The 19,091-nt window shown below is 54.4% G+C and overlaps 9 protein-coding genes across 9 annotated transcripts; 6 read left to right on the top strand and 3 right to left on the bottom strand.

Moving 5' to 3' along the window:
• Positions 1–207: 207 nt before the first annotated feature.
• Positions 208–2,193, top strand: BDY24DRAFT_414458 (uncharacterized protein; the record flags this gene model as incomplete). Its single annotated transcript, XM_076643313.1, has 6 exons — positions 208–975; positions 1,067–1,273; positions 1,431–1,538; positions 1,614–1,688; positions 1,768–1,833; positions 2,176–2,193. 6 exons carry the CDS (start codon positions 208–210, stop codon positions 2,191–2,193), a joined length of 1,242 nt encoding a protein of 413 aa, XP_076497407.1.
• Positions 2,194–2,218: 25 nt separating this feature from the next.
• BDY24DRAFT_350425 (MFS general substrate transporter) lies at positions 2,219–5,280 on the bottom strand (the record flags this gene model as incomplete). Its single annotated transcript, XM_076637700.1, has 16 exons — positions 4,790–5,280; positions 4,524–4,553; positions 4,367–4,434; positions 4,245–4,294; positions 4,022–4,130; positions 3,904–3,931; positions 3,808–3,837; positions 3,694–3,718; positions 3,488–3,590; positions 3,252–3,395; positions 3,097–3,150; positions 2,900–3,017; positions 2,757–2,807; positions 2,572–2,691; positions 2,416–2,498; positions 2,219–2,345 (listed from the first exon to the last, which is right to left on the bottom strand). Exons 1-16 carry the CDS (start codon positions 5,096–5,098, stop codon positions 2,219–2,221), a joined length of 1,449 nt encoding a protein of 482 aa, XP_076497406.1. The 5' UTR covers positions 5,099–5,280.
• A 768-nt stretch (positions 5,281–6,048) lies between these two features.
• BDY24DRAFT_33358 (uncharacterized protein) lies at positions 6,049–7,933 on the bottom strand. Its single transcript, XM_076637150.1, has 3 exons — positions 7,325–7,933; positions 7,162–7,205; positions 6,049–7,065 (listed from the first exon to the last, which is right to left on the bottom strand). The coding sequence occupies exons 1-3, from the start codon at positions 7,744–7,746 to the stop codon at positions 6,209–6,211; spliced, it is 1,323 nt and encodes a 440-aa protein (XP_076497405.1). The 5' UTR covers positions 7,747–7,933; the 3' UTR covers positions 6,049–6,208.
• Positions 7,745–9,869, top strand: BDY24DRAFT_414455 (uncharacterized protein; the record flags this gene model as incomplete). The annotated part of the gene is made up of 4 exons (XM_076643312.1): positions 7,745–7,933; positions 8,032–8,087; positions 8,169–8,280; positions 8,391–9,869. The coding sequence occupies 4 exons, from the start codon at positions 7,745–7,747 to the stop codon at positions 9,867–9,869; spliced, it is 1,836 nt and encodes a 611-aa protein (XP_076497404.1).
• A 309-nt stretch (positions 9,870–10,178) lies between these two features.
• On the bottom strand, positions 10,179–11,298 carry BDY24DRAFT_386310 (uncharacterized protein). Its single transcript, XM_076640086.1, has 4 exons — positions 11,058–11,298; positions 10,657–10,989; positions 10,461–10,487; positions 10,179–10,324 (listed from the first exon to the last, which is right to left on the bottom strand). Exons 1-4 carry the CDS (start codon positions 11,226–11,228, stop codon positions 10,199–10,201), a joined length of 657 nt encoding a protein of 218 aa, XP_076497403.1. The 5' UTR covers positions 11,229–11,298; the 3' UTR covers positions 10,179–10,198.
• A 186-nt stretch (positions 11,299–11,484) lies between these two features.
• Positions 11,485–12,399, top strand: BDY24DRAFT_440691 (uncharacterized protein; the record flags this gene model as incomplete). Its single annotated transcript, XM_076644547.1, has 6 exons — positions 11,485–11,595; positions 11,766–11,812; positions 11,902–11,911; positions 12,066–12,182; positions 12,265–12,284; positions 12,361–12,399. Exons 1-6 carry the CDS (start codon positions 11,562–11,564, stop codon positions 12,397–12,399), a joined length of 267 nt encoding a protein of 88 aa, XP_076497402.1. The 5' UTR covers positions 11,485–11,561.
• A 240-nt stretch (positions 12,400–12,639) lies between these two features.
• BDY24DRAFT_414452 (aquaporin-like protein) lies at positions 12,640–14,217 on the top strand (the record flags this gene model as incomplete). Its single annotated transcript, XM_076643311.1, has 9 exons — positions 12,640–12,794; positions 12,869–12,877; positions 12,972–13,030; positions 13,116–13,183; positions 13,275–13,403; positions 13,471–13,566; positions 13,639–13,837; positions 13,926–14,001; positions 14,076–14,217. The coding sequence occupies 9 exons, from the start codon at positions 12,640–12,642 to the stop codon at positions 14,215–14,217; spliced, it is 933 nt and encodes a 310-aa protein (XP_076497401.1).
• A 2,710-nt stretch (positions 14,218–16,927) lies between these two features.
• Positions 16,928–17,185, top strand: BDY24DRAFT_327975 (GATA-type transcription factor; the record flags this gene model as incomplete). The annotated part of the gene is made up of 2 exons (XM_076637091.1): positions 16,928–17,015; positions 17,112–17,185. Coding segments are annotated over 2 exons (162 nt in total), but the record flags the coding sequence as incomplete, so codon positions are not given.
• Positions 17,186–17,415: 230 nt separating this feature from the next.
• Positions 17,416–19,074, top strand: BDY24DRAFT_386286 (uncharacterized protein). The gene has a single exon (XM_076640085.1). It carries the CDS (start codon positions 17,793–17,795, stop codon positions 18,594–18,596), a length of 804 nt encoding a protein of 267 aa, XP_076497399.1. The 5' UTR covers positions 17,416–17,792; the 3' UTR covers positions 18,597–19,074.
• Positions 19,075–19,091: the final 17 nt, after the last annotated feature.

Here is a 19,091-nt window from a genome sequence, read left to right as displayed (position 1 = left end):
CCTTCAACCACATCCCTCTCGAACGAGCTCTTCACTACCAGACAGCCTAAAGCACCAGATCTACACTCGTATCAAGATTAAAACAAACCAGACCGTAACAAGATCACTCCTCCCGCATCCAAATCCAAACCCCAACCTCCTCCCTTCTCCCTCTCCTCCTCTTCCCCTCTTCCCCTCATTCCCACTCCCACCTAAACCACCATCACCATGCTCTCCTTCCTCCCTCGAATCCTCAATCTCATCTTCGCTCCCTCTCCCGTCCTCGTCGTCTCTCCCTCCTCTCCCCTCTTCAACGACGACAAGCTCAACCTCTCCCTCCCTCTCCCCTCCTCTCTCTCCACCGCTGTCGACCAACTTCGATTCGTTCAGCACAAGTTCCAGATCGAGACTCTTTCTTGTACTTCCATCCTCTCGGATGAGAAACAAGTCAAGGAGTCGTGGATTGGCTTGATATCGAGGAAGAAGGAGGAGAAGAAGAGGAGATCGACTCGAGGGCTGAAGGTCGAAGCGAGACGCGTCGAGTCGCCCTCTCCCCTTCCCAAGGCTCCTGTCGAGGTCGTTCTCTCTCAGAGACTCCAGAACGAGATCGATGAGCTGATCAAGGCCTCGAGATGGGAGGAAGAGAGCGATTTCGACTTGGAGGAAGAAGTCGAGAGGAGGAGGAGGGAACGAAGTCAAGGCGTCGCGAGAGCCAGTTTGCCAGAGCAGGCTGCAAAGAAGGGGCTGAATTGGGTGGAGCAAGGACGAGCTGTTGAGGAGTTGAGGCTTGCTAGTAGATTTGAAGTAGACGACGACGATGAGGAGGAGGAGCTGCAGCCTGTCGTCGTCGAGAAGGAGGAGGAGAAGGTCGACGTCGAGGTCGTCGAGGAGTTGGACGAGGAGCAGCTTCGTCTCGCTAGGATCGTCATCGTGGAGGCCGCTGCTGGTGGGAAGGCCTGGTGGAGAGGCGTGGTCGAGAAGAAGATGCATCGAGCTGTGAGTACGAGCTTGACTTTTTCCCTCTCTTTCCATCTCTCCGTCGCGTCGAACGTCGAGCTGACTTCCACTCGCCTTCTTTCTTTTCCAGGACACCCTCGCTATCCTGACTGGTGCTCCTCACCGGTCCACCGGAATTGAACGCATCGAAGACCGAGGACTCTACAACTTCATCGCCGACAACCTCAAGCAGCTTCGACTTCCTGAGTCTAGGATCCCTGGGCTTTGGGAGGAGGGAGAGCAGGAGGAGGAGGAGAGGATGAGGAAGTTCAGGGCTGCGAGGAGGAAGAGGATTGAGGTGATTTGAGTTTGAACTCGATCCGGGTTGGGGAGAAAAGAGCGGAGAAGGAGGAAAGGGAGGGAAGGGTCGAGAGGAGGTGAGTCTTCCTTTTCGCTCGTCCGTCTTCGCTGTCTCGTTTCGCTGACTCCTTCATGTGGTACTTTCTCCTCGACAGAATTCTCATTTATATCAACATCATCATCATAGGACGGAACTCATCTGCGAGACTTCGCTCTCGTTCGTCCAAGGTTCGCCTCATCTCGTCGCGTCCTTCCGAACCAAGGTTTGTCTCTCTTCCTTCCTCTTTCACTCTCTTCTTCTTCGAAGCCTGACCTCGAATCTCTATTTGACTTCGTAGGTCTACCACATCATCTCCCCTCTATTTATTTCGCGTCTCCCATTCTTGATCTATTCCATCTCGGAGAAGCATCGAGTGAGCATTCCTCCTTTCTTCCTCTCCTTTCTCTCGCTTCGTCTCGTCTCCTCCCTGACTCCTCCTCTTTCTGTTTCAGTCCACCCATCATTCCATCCAAACTCCTCTTCCAATCTCCCCAACAACCCGAACACCTTCCTTCCTCGTTCCTTCCTCCTCCTCCCTCTCACAAAACTCAGACGCGTCTCAACGTGCTCGTCCCCTTTCCGTTTCCGTTTCCGTTTCCATTTCCGTTTTGTTGTTGTTGCTCCTTTCCCCTCCCTAGCCTAATCTATATATTCGTGTCTTTGTGCTCTGGGTCTCGCTTTGTTGATTTCCTCGTCTTGTCTCTTTCCCTCTCGATTCCGTCTCGTCGCATCTCCTTCTCAATCCCTAGTTCCCGTTCCCCTAGTTCCCGTTCCCTAGTCCATGTCCTCGTAGCGATTCTCGTACTTAATTCCTTTCTCTCTTACTGACGGCAGTGATTCGTACTCTCTTTTCTCGCAAGACTCCCTCGGAAGAGTGATCTCTACTCGTCGCGGTACGGAAAGCTACATCCTTCCCTTCCAGCTCTTAAAGAGCGCCCATTTTGCAGAGGCCATAACGGAGGAACCGACGATGACGATGGTCCCCGAGAAGCAAGCAACGGAGAGGAACGATTCCGTTCTCGTGAGGATGCTGAGTAAAGAGAGGGGAGAGAGGTCGGTCAGGCTCTGCGCTCGAGATCGAACAGCAAAGCGCCACTCACGCTCCTGAGATTGGTGGCCCTATGAGAGCAGCAAACGAAAGGATGCTCGTGAGGGTTCCCATCCGTCTTCCGATGTCGTGAGTCTGAAGAACGAAAGTCTTTTGGTCAGCGAGAAGTCGAACGACAACGAGACGAGAGGGATCGGTTCCGACGAACCTCTCCAAGTTGAGCGACTCCGGGTGAGTAGAGAGATACAAAAGCACCCGTTCCTATTCCCATGAGTGCTGAAAAGACGACGAGGGATCCCTTCGAGACGCAGAACGGCCAGGCGAAGATCTGTCGTCGAAGGAAGATTCAGTCAGCTTCCATCGATCTGGCTTCTCGGATTGCTCCACACTTACAAGAATACCTGAAAGGAGGCTGAATGGAATGAGAAGGTTGACTGGTCCAATCTGAAGACGCAAACGATGGGAAAGTCAGTCGAGTCCTCGACGTCAAGAGCACGGTCCCTTCGTCCTCACTTCCCCTTCTCGATCTCACTCACCTTGTCCGCGAGGTACCCAGGGACGAGTCTTCCGGCAAGACTTGTTGCATTTGCGATGGCGATGAGGTAGGAGGAAAAGTCTCCAAGCCCGATTCGACGTCCAGCGACGTCGAGGAAACTGAAAGAAAAGTGGGAGGAACAGGCAAACAGGACCTTAGTGAACGTGAAGATCGAAGAGAGTGAAAATAATGACTGACGAGAGAGGCGTATAGAGTCCAGCCATGACGAGGAAGCAGCCGACAACGTAGAGTCTGACGCGTCGCGTCAAAATGAGGATCGAGAGAGCCGTCAGTCATGAAGGACGGAGGCGAACTGAACACAACACATAGCCTGAAGAGCATAAATGACTCACGAAAAAGCAGGACGCTTGAAAGCTGCGAAGTTGAACAGCCCGCCTTCGACCTTGACGGGCTTCAGTCGAGGCCGCAAGGTCAAGCATGCAAAACCGACGCAGTAGGCAATCAGCAGAGCAGCGGCTCTCAAAGTCCATTTGAACCTGTATAGAGGACGAGGGGAAAAAACTGGTATCAGTTTCGAACTCGAGAGTCTACGAGAGGTGAAAAAAAGGCGAAAGAAAAGGAGACGCACCCGATGAGGGGGATGAGCTTTCTCAGAAATATAGGAAAGACAGTTCCACCGATACTAGACCCTGAGACCACAGCTCCGACTGCCAAAGCACGTCTCTGACGGACTGGAATCGAAAGGGGGTGAAAAAGGGACGGTCGAGCCGGTCAGTCGAAGCGAGGCGACGAGGCGCGTCCTTGAGCTCCAGATTCGAAGACGTTGGAGCTCACACCAATGGGAAACGACGGCAAAAGTCTGTTAATAGATAAATAATTCAAAATACGAACTTGGATCAGCGTGATGTCCAGCGACAGAAGGAGGAAAACCAGAGCAAGGCGACGTACTGGTCCAAACATGACTCCTGCCGCTAGGCCCTGATATAAACAAGAAGGGGGATCTGAGCACCTTCTTTCGTTCTCGAGAACTGTTCTTTAACCTACCAAAAGAAGTCCCTGGCACAGTAGGAATCTAGAGGGAGAAAAAGGAAATCAAGAGAGTCAGCGTCAAAACCAACGATGGTTCGTTCGTTCGTTTACGTTTCTTCGCTGTGACACTCACTGATAGTACTTCGTGCATTCGGCGATCAGGATGGTCGCAACGACGTACGTCAGAGCTGCTATCGAGAAAGGGAGGATGAACGTTCCAGTGTCGAGAAGCCGGCCCATCACTGCGATCAACCACAAGGAAAACGCGACAGAAGTCAGTTTACTGTTTACTGGTCGACGGAGGACAAATCTAGAGCCAGGAAGCGCCCCGCGGTCTAGAGAGTCTGATGACTCACCGAGGGAAGGGAAGAAGATCAAGCAGTATTGGAGAGATCCGATCCAGGCGCTGCAAGAGGACGAAGAAAGGAGTCAGGACGTTTGGGAGATCAATTCGTAGACGAGTGCGAAAGGAGCTCACATCGATGAAGACGAAGAAGATGCTAGCATTCCAGTCTCGTAGTAGGCTTGGAAAACCCCCCATGAGTTCTGTATTTGGAATGAGAGAAGGGAAGGCAGATCAAAACGGAGCGGACGCGACGCACGACGGTCGAAGGAGATCGAGAAAGGAGACGAACGATGAAACCGAATCCAGCGAAGGTCATATGCTGTAGATATAAAGGGAAGCAGGGAAACGAAAAGGACGAATCGTCAGCAACTGATCGAGGTCAAAAAGGGAGGACTCGACGGGAAAGACTTGACTCGTCAACCATCAACCGTCGCGACTGCTCTTCCCAAAGCTTCCAGACCTTATCACGTCGAGAGTCACCAGAACTACCAACTCGATTCTAGATGGATCTCGTTCGAACAGTTGAGCCCGTCGAAGAACTAGACATGAACTCACAACGGCCCCTGCGACGACGAGCCAACCCCTCACCCCTCCCTCGGGAAAGGTGAGAGCAGCATCTTGTGAACCTTCTGATATGATTCCGACTGGAGAGTCTGATCCAAGCTTGTCAAAGACGAGCGATGGAGATACAGACACCAGAGACGAGGAGGAGAGGTCCTTCTTTTCGTCTGAAGAGTTGATCGCCTCACACCATTCCTCCTCTTTGGCCGCGGCGAACGAAGTATCCTTTGTCGATGAAGTGATTTCGGAAAGAGTGGGTGTAGGAGAAGGCGGCGGCGAAGAGGAGTCGGAAGGAGAAGCCATTGCGACGAAGAAGACGTCGAGGGAAGGAAGGGAGGAGAAGAGGGAGGTTTTTTGATGGGTTGTGGTTGTGGTAGAGCAGAAGGAGCTTGACCGAATACTCGACTCGAGGATGATTAGCTACATGACTCGCCTTGTTACACGGTCATGATGTCTGACCAAAACAGATCAAAGGAGGAAGAGAAGATCAAGGGCGGTGAACTGGCTCAAGGACCGTACTCGACTTTGAGTCTCGAGGTTTGATAACCGCTCTTCTGCGTCTGCCCTCGCGAGATGGCCGCGGAAGAATGAGGCAGAAGGGAGGAAAGAGGGCAGTGGTGAGATCGTCAAAGATGCGAATGGGGTACGAGGTCGTGGCCGTTGGAAAAGGAAAGGAGGGAGGGAAGGGATTTGGACGTTGAGCTCGATTCGAGGTCGCCCAGTTCCCTCCCTCGCTCAGCAGCTTCTCTCGGGCTGAAATGATCATAGTTTCACGCAATACTGGCTTTGGGAAGGTGCGAGAGCTTTCCCCAAAGGTGTCAGACTCGCCTAAGAGGGCTCGAACTTGCTGGGGCTCGACACTCCAGTCTCGCAGGCATGCTCCTATGACTCGGCAGAGAGCTACAGAGAAGATTGACTGCATGATATCGTGATGGTGAAGATGACAGAAGAGCTGGGCGTAAGCTTAGTAGTCGTACCTGAAGAAGAAGAAGGGAGAAAGGGAACACGCGTCAGTACGGGAGTTCAAGAAGTTTGAGAGAGGTAGAGAGAGAACCGACTAACTTGAACGCAGAGTTCAATTGATCTGTGATATCGGCGAAGGAGTCTGGAACGGCAGGGAACGGAAGGGTCCATCCCAGAAAGAAAATCGAGGACGCGTCGTCGCTCCCTCTGCGCGGCTCGAACAACTCACTCATGGTCGATGACTTCGCTTTCCTGGAGGACTGGGAAGCGGTTTAGTTATCGGTGTCGCCTCTGGGGAGATAAAAAATGGAGATAACTCACTCCTGCAGCGTTCTCAGCGGCATCCGTCGCTCGACGCTTCTCAGCGTTGTTCTTCATCAACCTTCCGACGAACCCTTCCAGATGTGCTAACAACCATCTGATCCACGTCCTACGTACTCAATCACCCGCTCAATCCTTCTTCCCTCCCTTCGGCTTCCTCCCCTTCACCACCACAAACCTCAACAACCCTTTCCCACCTGCCTCCCCACCCGACCACCACCGAACCAACCTCCCCATCAACCTCCAACTCAACTCCTCTCTCCCACCCAAGAACCTCGCAAGCCCAGGGAAAACCTCCTCGGTGATGTCCTCGATCTCGACGTCCTCGTAGCCGAGTTGGACCATCGACGCGCCGAGGGAGGAAAGAGGAACGATGTTGGAGGAGGGGACGGAGAGGAGAGGGAGGAGGATGGTACGGAGGAGGAGACGGGAGAGCCATGAGGGTTCGGCGGAGGAAGAGGTGTTGGTGGTGGTAGAGGAGGGGATGATGGTGAACCCTTCGAGCGACGAGGACGACGAGGAGGAGGGCGACGATGCTGAGAGGATATCCGTGAATGCGACCGTCCCACCCTCCTTCAACCCACTCTGCAACACCTGCTCCAACCACTTCTGTCTACTCCTGAAATGATACGCCGCGTCCAGACAGACGACCGAGTCGAACTTCTCCTCCTCTCCCTCCTCTCCCTTCTTGCCCGTTGGATCCAGCGGATGCTTCTTGAACCCACTACTCTTCGGTCCTCTGTAGACCGCATCCTCACAGATAATCTGAATCGACTCTCCCCTCTTTGGGTATACAGCGGCGAGACGGACTGCCGCTCGTCGAGCGTGTTCGGGGAGGGAGGTGATTCCGACGATGTGCGCTTGACGAGGGTAAGGGGAGGTAGGGGATTTGAGGAGGAGGAGGGAGTCGCCTGTTGCGTGGGCTACGTCGAGAGTTCGTCCGAGGGGTTGGAGGTTGGCTCGGGAGAGGAGGAGGTGGGAGAGGGCTGGGAGAAACGAAGACGCGTCGAGGAGGTGAGTTTGGAGGATGGCGAAGAGGGGAGAGGAAGAAGAAGTAAGAAGCAAAATGGGAGGAAACATACCTTCGCAAGCTTCCGAGAAGATGGTAGTGTCCTTCCAGTATCCCCTGGGAGAAACGAGGATGCGAGCGAAGGGTGTCAGAAGCGGCTCGAAAGCAGAACGAGGGAGGGAAGAAAGGAACGAGCTCAACAAACGTCCTCAACAAACGTCGGAAAGAAAACTCACATGTTGAGCCATTCCGTCTCTGGTTTCTTAGATTTGGGATCGCCGGGGAGTCTATTGAGTTCGATGTGTTCGAAAACGTAGGGTTCTGATCCGTCCGAGCTGTTTTTGAAGAGGAAGAAGATGGAGAAGGGCAGGAGGAGGACCAGAGGGAGGAGGAGGAAGACGAGAGGAGTAGAGGAGTCGACTAGGCCGAAGAGGAAGGGTACAGGAGTTGTCGAGGAGGGCATGCTGAGGGAGCCAACTCCTAGCTGAGATGGCGAGATATATGAGGTGTTGACTTGAGTCCGTGGTGGTTCGAGGGAGGGAAGGAAAGGTTGAGCTTCGATCGTTCTTGTTTTCGCCAAACCACGACCTCGCCCAATCCTCCTAGATCCTCCTCCCCAACTTTTCCTTCTTTCTTCTTGGCTATCTGGCTCGTCCATGGCTTCTGCTGTTCCCCCTTCTGTTCCTTCTCAGAAGCGAGCTGTCTCGGTTATCGACTTGGATCAATCTCCGACTCCTCCTCCTTCATCTTCCGCCCTCCCTTCAACCAACTCGTCCAAACCAACAGCGATCAGAGGGAAGGAGTGGCTGCTGGCCAAGGTGGATGAGCTCGAGGGAGTTATGAGGGTGAGTTGTTTGTATCTTGGCGGAGAAGGAAGGAATGTCGAACTCAAGCTGACCTCCCTCCTCCTTCCCCTCCCCTCTCTTCTCTCTTCTCTCTTCAGGACCACCTCATCGCAGCTGGACTCGTTCTTCGTTATCATGCTGACGTTAAACAGCTGTATGTCGCTTCTCTCATGGTGACCATCTTCTTGGAATTCGAGCCAGAGCTGACCTTCGTCTCGTCCTTCTCTTCCTCCAGAGGAGGAGCTTTCGCAGCGAGCGGCGCTCGAGCTCCCAAACATCTCCTCGACGAGCTCGAGAGGACAAAAGAGGAGTACGGTTGGGTCAGGGCAGAGCTAGAGGAGTATATGGTAAGTTGAACAGATATGCTTGACCTTCAGGGAAGAGCTCGAAGGGGGTCCTTGTGAGGTCGAAGCTGACCCTCCTCCTCCGCCCTCTCTCACTCCTCCCACCTCCTCAGCACCTCATCCTCACAGCACCAGCAGAGTCCCCCGTCCCGATTCAAATCCCTCTACCCGTTCCTACCAAGGTCCAGGCTCCTCCACCATCACTCCTCCCTTCAGCTCTTCCTCCCTCCGTCGGCGGAGCTCGTTCCCAGCCTCAGCCCATCCCCGCTGCTCGTCCAACCTCGCCTCTCCCACCTCCCAAACCATCTCTCGCTCCTCCTCCTCCTCCTCCGGCTCCTCTTCCCACTCCCGTTCAACCTCCTTCCGTAGCACCACCCATCGCCCTCAAACCTCTCGCTCCTCGTCCTCCTCAACCTCAACAACCCTCCATTCAACCGCGTCCTCCTCCTCCCCTCGCTCAACCTCCTCCTCAACCTCCCTTGCGCTCTCTCGCTCAACAACAGCAGCCGATGAAGCTTCCCTCCTCACCAGCCGACTCTCCCTCCCCAGTCACGCTCGCAGGGAAACCAAGACCGAAACCGAAACCCAGACTCGCTCCGGGAGCCATCGCCAACGCGGTGAAGGGAGGAATGGCTGGGGTTCAGGGAGCTGGAGGAGTTGTTGCGAACGGGATGCCTGGGTTCAACAGGCTTGCTGGAGGAGCGGGAGTTGGAGCAGGAGCAGGTCCGTCGTCGTCGTCGAACAACTTCCTTCAACCTCCCATCGGTCAACAGCAACCCGGAGGAATCCAACGCGTCCCCTCCCCTTCGAACAACAACAACAACCTCCAGCAGCAGCAGCAGCGTCAACAACAACAACAGCAGCAACAACAACAACGAGTCCCCTCTCCCTCCCTCAACTTCAACCTCCAAAACCTTCCCAACCAACCCCAAACCAGCAACCCTTACCCTCCTCCCGCTCCCGTTCCTCACCAAACCCAAGTCCGCCTCCCCAACTCCAACCACGTCACCCTCGACGACACCGTCCTCGCTGAGATGGGGATCAACTCCAACAACTTCTCGATGGGAGCCGACTACGTCGACAACCTCACGTCGGAACAGGCAAAGATGATCATGGACTCGATCAACGAGAGGAATCGACAGGCCGCTCTCCTCCCCAACTCTACAAACGTCGGGGGAGCGAGACCACCTCAGCAGCAGCTCGGAGCAACAGCCGCTAGACCTCCTCCTCCTCCTCAACGCTACCTCGGCGGAGCCACCCCTCAGCAGCAGCAGCAAGCCCAACGCGCTCAAGCTCAGGTTCAGGCGCAAGCTCAACTTCAGGCTCAGCAGGCTCAGCAACAGCTTCAGCAGCAGATCCAGGAGCAGCAGAGGCAGATCCAGCAGCAACAGCAGCAACAGACCGTCGTCGCCCCTTCTCCTCCTCCTCCTCCTCCAGCAGCAGCACCACCTGTGGACGATCCCAACGCTGCAGCCGCTACCGATCTCGCAGACTTCAGTGGGCTGGACTTCTCGGAGTTTAGCGATTTGTTGAGTCAGGAGCCAGAGGGAGGGTGGGACGCTTTGTTCGCTGGGATGGATACGGGGGCGTAGGTGGGAGGGAGTGGGAGAGAGGGAGAGAGGGAGAGGGAGGAGGGAGGAGAGGGAGGAGAGGAGAGGTGGGGAGATCGGATTGGTGGATTGGATTTGCCCTGTGCATGTTTATGAACTGTTTGGGAGTCTTATCTCAGGCTGAGAGAATGAGTAGCCAGCTCCGAATGATCTCGACTCAAAACGAAACAGCAGAGAATCACGACGAGTCGAAACGAGCTCCTCAACGACGCGTCTCGTCGTCGTCCGCTCCGTCTTCATACCTCTTTCGGCCTTTTTCTCTTCGTACAAACACGAACACAGCAATAACATACTTCTAGAAACTCAACTCTCTACTTCCCAACGGGCTTCTTCGCATCAGGCGCACTCGACGTGATCGCGTCGGAAAGAGCGGACTTGTGCTGGTCTGCTCCTCCAGCGGCTTCGTCTACTTTGTCTCGTCCCATGAGAGCGGCGGCCTGACGGAGCGGAAGCGAGAACAATGGAGGGGGTGGTGAAGAGAAGGAGAGATGGCAGGGGCGAGGGGGAGGGAGGGAGGGAGGAAGGCGATCAGCGGGAGAGATCGAGGGCGAGATGGTTGGCAAGAGAACGTACAGCGACGATTCCGAGGACTCCAGCGATCTGAGAGGTTCGAGAAGAAAGGGAAGAGAACGAGAATGGGGAGTGGAGGGAGGAGGGAGGAAGGTCAGCTCAAGCTCGAATAGACGACAGCCCCCTCGCTCCTTCTCTCCTTCCTTTCTTCTCCTCTCCCACTTTCTCCCATCTTTTCCACAAGGGAAACCATACTCACGATGATAGGTGTGTTCGCATTAGCCTCGTTCTTGGGAGAGGGAGTGACGGGTTGACCGCTTCCCGTCGAGGAAGCGAAGGCTCGTCGCGATGAAGATCGAGCGGCGAGCGCGGTTCGAGAGGCGAGGAGGGATCGAGAGAACATGGTTTGAGATGCGAGTTTGGGAGGGTTTGAATGAATAGATTGGTTGGCTGGAAAGAGATGGGTGGGCGTTAGAGGAAGAAGAGAGGTGGGAGGGGAGGGAGGCGGAAGGGGTCGAGATCGAGAGAGTCCATGACGTCGAGATTGAAAGGGAGGCGGTTGGTTTTTCTTTCGGGCAGAAAGAAGTGAAGGCTGAACTGAGGAGGTATATAATGTAAAGTCAGGCAAAGCTAGTTTCGACATCAGGAAGTGATACCGACCTTTTCGAGCGTCTGCATCTCTCCCAAGGAAACGCGCCCCATGTCCGAAGTCCCTCTCGCTTTGAGTTTGGACCTCTTTTTGAAGATGGAAGAGATCAGAGCACGCTTGAAGTCAAAAAGGAAAAGCCTGTAGGAGGAGGAGGCAGCGAAGGGTAAACCATCTATCGTCATACCTGGCGAAGAAAAACTAGACGTGTCGAACGTTTTTCCTCTATAGTCCTCTCTACGAACTCTGGGAGGCTCGCTCTAGTAAATCTTTGAACGGCTATAGTACTAGCTTTATTTCAACAGAGGAGCACGACCGAGAGATGTGAAAGCGAAGCAGGAGGACCGAGAGAAAAGAAGATGTCATGGTGATGTCAGAGGCGTCGAACGCTCCGATTCAAAAGCGATTTCACCATCTCCTCCTCTTCCTCCCCTCTCCTTCCTTCCTTCCTCCCAACCACATCAACCTCCCCTCCACCTCTTTACTCAACTTACCCAAACCTCTACACTCTATCAACAATGACTCAAGATTCTGCTCGAGACGCTGCTCACGGTACGTGTCTCCCTTCAGCCTCTCCGATTCTCAACGTCGACGTCGCACCTCCTCTCCTCCTCCCTCTCCTCTAGAGTGCTCTCCAGCCGCTCAACCTATATCTCTTCTTCCCTTTTCTGCTCGCTCACTCCGATTCTCGTTCTCTTTCCCTCTCTCGTTGGAATCTATAGATGCGCACATCCAGTACTGGCAGCAGAACTCTTCGGAGGGAGAGAAGGTATGTATGTCGCCTCGTCATCTCCCCATCTCTCCTCCTCCTGACTCTCTTCTTCTTGCGGTCTCTCTTTCTTCTGCGATCTCGCTCAGTGGCAATCTGGTGAGTCTATCGGGTTCCTCAAGTCCTACTAGCAAAAAATCGAGACTCTCGTGCTCGACCTATCGAAGAGCTCTCGCCATCTACCATCTCTTCCCGCCGACTCTTCATCTTGCGGTCTTGCTCACCCTTCTCTCCTCTGCTCTTTGTGCCTCAGCTAAGGACCGATTCGACGCTGGCTTCAACAAGGGATGGGAGGATGCTTCCAACGGCCAGAACGACGAGGACAAGGCGACCCAGGACCACGAAGCTCAGGCAGGGGCGCACCCTCGAGGTGAGTCGCCCTTTCTCCCTCGGCCCTTCTCTCTCTTCCGCTGTTGCTGACTTTGCCTCCTTCTTGGTCGCGTCGCTTACAGAGTGGCAGTTCACCCATGGCGTAAGTATACGCTGCTCCCATCGGTTTTTGGGAGAGAGAGTGAGAGACTGACGCTCGTTCCCCCCCTCTTTTCCAGTACCGAGCTGGCCAGGAGGCTCAGAAGTCTGGACAGTAGATTCGCCTCTCGCTCTTCTCCTACCATCTCTCCGAGCTCTTGAATGATATGTGTTACGATCTCTCTTGCATCGAACTTTCGTCGAAAGGAACGTCATCTTTGTTGCCCCGTGCTTGCTTTCCTGGAGAAGGAGGAGGAGGTCCTTGAACAGCAGTTTTCCTCCTCTCCTCCCAACTCTCACCAACCCTCTTTCCCACTTCCACACTCCTTTGGCTTCGTGATACGACCTTCAAGCTCGAGATGAACGAAGAACAGCAGCCTTTGCTCCAATCTGGAGATCGGAAACATAGGATCAAGAGCTCGAGCCTGGGACGGCGAGCGCTTCTCCTTCGACATCACCTTCGACAACCACTCGCTGAATTCCTGGGAACCTTCTTGATCGTCTTCATTGGAGAGTGAGTCGAGGTCATCTCCTACGCTCGTTCCGAGACCTCAAATTGTCGCTGACTCTCCTTCCCTCCTTCTTCAGCGGTGTTGTGTGAGCTCGACCTTTCACTCCTCCCTCCCCTCTCTTCTCACCGTCCACCTCGAACGACAGCGACTGACTTCCTCCTTTTCTACCTCTCCCAAAGTGCTCAATGGGTTCTCTCGGGAGGAACTCACTCTAGCTGGCTCAACGTTAACATCGCATGTTCGTCCCTCTTTGCTCGACGCTAGCGTCGTCGATCCAAGCTCATCGCTCGTCCCCTTTCTTTTGATCTCTCTCTGTTTTCCAGGGGCTGGAGGTGTCCTTCTCGGATCGCTCGTTGCTGGTTCTATCTCAGGAGCTCATCTGAATCCAGCTGTTCGTCCTCCTTGCTCGTTTCTTCGACCTCGAGAGGAGAAAAGGAAGACCTTTGGAGGGCTGACCTTGGCTTCTCCCTCTCTTCCCTCAGGTTTCCATCTGCTTCGCCCTCTTCCCTCGCAACGGCTCTACCTTCCCTCTCAAGAAGCTACCAGGTTACATCATCGCTCAGATGCTGGGAGGGTTCGTGGGAGCTGCTGTCGTTTTCAGCGAGTACTGGGTGAGCTCGACCCCCCGCTTCTCTCTCCCTTCTCGCCGTGCTGACCATCTTTCGCCGTCCTTTGCAGACTCAAATCGAATCTTGGGAAGCTGGATCGAGGACCATCCCAGGTGGAAGTCTCATCTCTGCTGGAAATGGACCTACTGCTGGGATCTTCTGCACCGTTCGTTCGAGATCCGTCCTCCCTCATCGACTTACGATGCTGATCTCGTCCCTTTCACTCGTTCCTTTGCAGTATCCACTTCCTAACTCCACCATGGCATCCTCCTTCTTCTCTGAGCTGCTCGCTTCAGCCCTCTTGATGCTGGGGATCTTCATCATCACCAGCGAACGCAACTCGCCCGTCTCTCTCTCCGGCCACTTCAGCGTCTTCATCCTGCTCATCTGCATCGGATCGTCCGTTGGGTGGCAATCTGGGTACGCTATCAACGCTGGTGAGTCTCTTCCTACTTGTTCTTTTGGAGAATTCGAAGAGAAGAGAACCCTCGAAGCTGATTTTCGACGCGTCGCTTCCCTTCTCAGCTCGAGATCTCGCTCCTCGTCTTTTCACCGCCATCATCTACGGACGAGAGGTCTTCACGGTTGGCGACCACTACTGGTCAGTCTCTTCAACCCTCGTCCCATCCCAACCCTCGTAGCTCGAGCTCATTCATCTTCGTTCGATTCTCGCAGGTGGATCCCCACCATCTCTCCCATCTTCGGAACGATCCTGGGAGCTTCGATTTACGAGCTCTTCATCGGAGAGCCTCGAGGAGTCATCGAGGGACTGCTAGGCAGCTTGCCTGATGACGACGAGGGAGAGCTTTCAATTTAAGAGGTGGTGATTAGACTTTCGTGCCAGTATTCAGAGCGTCGATGATAGATGGGCGAGTTGATCTCGCTTTGCTTCCTTCTCGCATCCAGTCTCTCCTCAAGAACCACCTTCTATCTATCCGAAGCCGATCTCGTCGTACCGTTGAGAGCCAAGAACAAATCAGCCAACAGTTGACAATGTCGAGACGCGTCTCATCTTCAGTTGATGAGTCGTAACAAGCTCGGATCAGTACGAGGAGACGCAGAGCTGAGAGGAGAGGGAGGAAGGACAGAGAGGCTGGGCTGAAAAGAAAGGCGGGTGGGACGCGTTTCGCCAGGGCCAGAGGTTTTGCGTCGAAAGCTCGTGACGCTGCGACCTGAGCGTGAAGTCTCTTTCTGTTATCAGGAGGGAGGTGATGTTCAGGTTCAGTCTCTCGTGGACGACGCAGAGGGAATGGGAGGGAGGTTGGATTTGAGCTCAGGATGAGCGCGCGCGGATGAAGAGGGAGATAGCAGCCTGCCGCTTGTCTTTCGGCCTTTTTCTCTTCAGATCGCGACTCTAAAGAGACTGTGAGCCCAGTTTGAGATACCTACGAACGATCTATACAGCTGGGAAGATCTGCGGAGCGAAGAAGAGGTCAAAGTCGACATCACATCCGACGAAAGCGAGATCAGATCGATCAGAGTCGGGCTGGCTGGGAAAGAAGATGCAAAGCCCGAGGGAAAGATGGTAGGATGAAGAGTTTCGTGCATCCGAGCGGATGAGGTTCGGGGTTGCTAGAGTTTCGCGGTGCGAGATCTGGGAGGAGCAAACGTCCAAGATGCGTCGAGGAAACACGACGCGTCCTTTCGCTCGGTTTGACCCGGTGCTGCTTTCCTCTTCCCAGCTCTTCTCACTGGACGATATCTGTAGGCTAGGCTTTGTTCCAGATGCTTCAGATAGATAGATAGATCGCTAGATCGCTTGAACTCTTCCAACGTCTTCCGTTTTTTTCGTTCGGAAAGTCAGAGCCGAGAGACAACCGAATGAAAGGGCGAGACGCGTCGGATCGGAAAGAGGGTTGAGTCTCCTCCCGTCCCTTCTGCTTCAAAACCTGCTTGTGGATGAGGGAGGTGCCCTAGCAGAGACTGATCAGAATAGATCTGTAGGATTCGGGGAGTTATTTGGGATCTGGGGGGGGGGGGAGAAGAGCGAAGGAAGCCGCTCTCTCGCTCGCGGCTCTTCTTCGGGTCCAGACCGGATTTTTTTTGGTTACGAAAGAGATAAAGGAGGTCAGGGTCACTTGAGAAAGGGGATAGGGCCAGCGGAAGCAGATTTGAAGGTCGATCAAGGGCAGGATCTCGAAGCGAGGAGGGAAGAGAACGCGTCGTCGTTGTGGTAGAGAAAGAAACGAGCGAATCGAAGTCTTTTCCGGGCATGGAAGGAAGGAGGTCAAAAGATTTGAACGAGGACCCAGGACAGATAAAGTCTCTGGATAGAGGCCGAGTTTGAGTATGGGGATCAAGCGGAAAAAAAAGCTGGGGAAAGGAGGAGGAAAAGAGCCAACCCAACGAGGTCGCTGACGAGCCTGTCCTTCGTTCTCCTCTCAACCAGATCCTCCCTCTCCCTGTCCCTTTCCCAGCTTCCCTCAAAAGAGATCCAGCATGACCTCGTACGATATACCAGAAGGATCCCCTTACGCTCAACCGATGTATCGAGGTATGGAAGGGATCGAACCAAGAGGAGGTGAGTCGTCCTCCTCCTTCTCTTTCTTCTGCTGGCTTCTCTCTGAGGAGCCTGCCTTCGTCGTTCCTCCCTTCTGCTCGGGTTTTCGAGCGACATGGTCTTCAAGAGAAGGAGATCTAGGAGGTCGACTGAGATCCGACTAGATGATCTCTAGTAGGAGGTGGGAGAAGGAGGGAGGAAGAGAAGGCGTGGCGTCAGCTGAGCGCTGGAGGAGAGAGCCAACGTGGTTCTTTGAAGGACGCTTTTCTCGAGGGATCCCTGCATATCATGGGCAGGAAACCCATCTTAGGATGGAGGAGCGTATGTTCTTTCTATCCCGCTCGAAAGACGGATCTTTTCCTGTCTTTGGAGGGGGAGGAAGAGGAAAGAAGGAGGAAGGAACGGCTTCAGCTAATCAAGAAGATCTTATCTCCTCTCTCCCCTCCTTCTCTTTTCCGTTCAGTTTTTTGACCTCCTTCCTTGCCTTTCTTGCTATCCTTCATTCTCCCCAGCCTCCCCTCTCATCCTTATGAAACCTTCCCAACCTTCAAATCTTCACCCTTCCTCTCAAAATCCGATGCACTCCCCCTTTCCACCCCTAGCGAACTCGACCAGGCCGCAGGCTTCCAACCTCCCTCCTCCTCCTCCTCCTCCTCCTTCTCTCCCTTCGACCTTCTCAGCCTCAGCATCTTCAGCACCTCAGCCGAGAGCTCCCCACCCATCCGAGCACAACATCTCCATCCCTCGCTCTCCACTTCCACCTCCTCCAAGGGTTTCATCGCAATCGATTCCTCCAACGAACCCTTCGCCTCCTCCTCCTCCACCTCCTTCAAACTCCTCCACCGCCTCCCACCCTCCGAGACTTCCCCGACTTCCCACTCCTCCAGCTTCGGTCGGATCTTGCCCTGGAGATGGTCACTGCAACGGTACCGGAGGGAAAGCTGGATGTGGTGGTTGTCCAGCTTTGAACAACGGACCAGCAGGAGGAGGAGAGTCGGCTGCCGACGCTCCTTCGGGAGCTGGTGGTGGAGGAATCACTTGCATCAATTGTGGGACGAGCACGACTCCTTTGTGGAGAAGAGACGCAGATGGGAACACGACCTGCAACGCTTGTGGTGAGCATTCTTTTTTCGTTCGAAGACGAAGAAGGTTGCGACCGTCGGCTGATTGAGTTTGGCCCTTCGTCTTCCTTTTCTGCTCCTCCTTATCAGGTCTCTACTTCAAACTTCATGGACAAGCTCGGCCTGTGACGATGAAGAAGACTGTTATCAAGAGGAGGAAGAGAGTTCCTGCTGCAAACAGGGATCTCGTGCCAGCAGCGGAGGTCGTGAGTTCATCAACCGGACTTGCCGAGGAGTCGAACGAACGACCGAGCCCTTGGCTGATTCTCTTCCCTCCTTTCTCCTCAGCATGTCAAGGACGACGATACCTCTCAGCAGGATGCGGCCGAGGCTCTCATGTCGGTCTCTCGATCTCAGCAGAACCAGTACCAGCAACAACTTCAGCAGCAGCAACAGTTCAATCAGCAACAACTCCAGCAGCAGCAGCAGAACTCTCAGTCGAAACAGCAGCCCACCGCCTCCTCCTCGTCGTCGCGTCAACCCTCGGCCAACGTAGGATCTCCCTTCTCGGACAAGTCGTCGAGCCATCGTCCCAACGGAAACGGAACTCCCTCCTCGTCGCTCGCCCCTCCCAAAGCTAACTCGGCCAGGAGCAAGAAGAGGAAGTCAACCGCTCTGGATGACGAGCTCGACAGCGGTTCCAACAGCTCAGTCAGTGAGGACGCTGCTTCCGTCGCCAGCTTGGGAGCCTACGATCGAACTTCAGCAGCAGCAGGAGGATCTCGACCCGGTCACCCATCTCAAAACGGTCCTCGAACCTCCCTTCCCTCGATGCCAGCTCATCTCCTCAGCCCAAACCCTTCCACTCCGAGCACCAACTCTCACTCCAACTCCAACTCCCACTCGAACCAGAACTCCACTTCGAACAACCCCCACTCGTCTCATCAAACCTCTCGATCGAACGGACCCGTCGACAAGTCCCTCGAACTCGCTCCCATGATGAATCCTTCCTACGGATCTCCGATGTGGGACAGGGACTCGAAAGGAGGTCATATCTCGCCCAACCCTTCCTCGCACAACAGCAACGGATCTTCATCGCACCCTCACGTCCCCAAAACCGAGCACCGAGGCTCTCCTTTCCCTTCCTCCTCCCTCCAAAACTCGAACCAACTTCCCTCCATGTCCTCCCCTCACCTCGCTCCTATCGGATCCCCTCACCCTCACCAGCATCTCCCTCCCATCTCCTCGTCGGCCGCTACCTCTCAACACCAGAGCATCAACCACGGAACTCGTCTCCCTCCTCTCTCGAGCTCGATCTTCCCTCCTCCTCCTCCTCGAGCTGGCGTCTCCCGAGCCGAGCTGGAAGACTACCGAGTCGAGCTCCTCGCTGGAAGGGAATGGTTGGAAGGCATGCTCGAGAGGACCAAGTCGAAGTTGAGGACGCTCGAGGACGAGTTGAGAGGTGGACCTCCCGCTGCTGGAGCCGGAGGAGGAGAGAGGACGTCAAAACCCAGCTCGAACGGATCGAACGGGATGGTCGTCGACGGCAACGGAGCTGTCAGGCTGAACCGACCGAACGGAGTTGGAGGGGAGAGGAGAAACGAGAAGGTCTGGGGGTTGGAGAACGGGCACTGAGGGATGGTTGGGCGGTTTGGCACGGTCTCGTTCTCGGTTTTCTCGTTTTTGTATCTTCTTTCTTTTGCTCTTATATCCCCTCCCGATCCCTCGTCCTCTTCTAGCATACCCTCCATCACACTCCCTTCCTTTCGGTTTCGCTCACATCCCTCCCTCCTCTGCTATACCAGCTCCAAAAACGTCTTCGTTCGAACAAAGACGCGTCTCGACCCCCCTTTTTTCCTCTCGCACACACACACACACACACACTTTGTTTTTCCTAGTTCCTTCTATAGCCTCTATCATCTTCCTCTCCTCCTCAGCTCTTCCTCATCGTTTTTGTACCTTCGACCCTCGTCCCTCTCTCTCTCCCCGCAAAATGCCTCTGTCGCTTTTCACTTATGTTTTTCGACCCATCTCTCTTCTCTTTTTTGATATCTCCTTGACGAACGGACTCTGCTTGTTCTTCTTCTTTCTTAAACATGAATCTATCACCTTATCACTTGACGGAATCGA

This window comes from Mrakia frigida (assembly GCF_051309035.1).
Source record: "Mrakia frigida strain ATCC 22029 unplaced genomic scaffold BDY24scaffold_12, whole genome shotgun sequence".
In the NCBI taxonomy this organism is placed as follows: Eukaryota; Fungi; Basidiomycota; class Tremellomycetes; order Cystofilobasidiales; family Mrakiaceae; genus Mrakia; species Mrakia frigida.
This window is presented reverse-complemented; position numbering and strand designations above follow the sequence as displayed.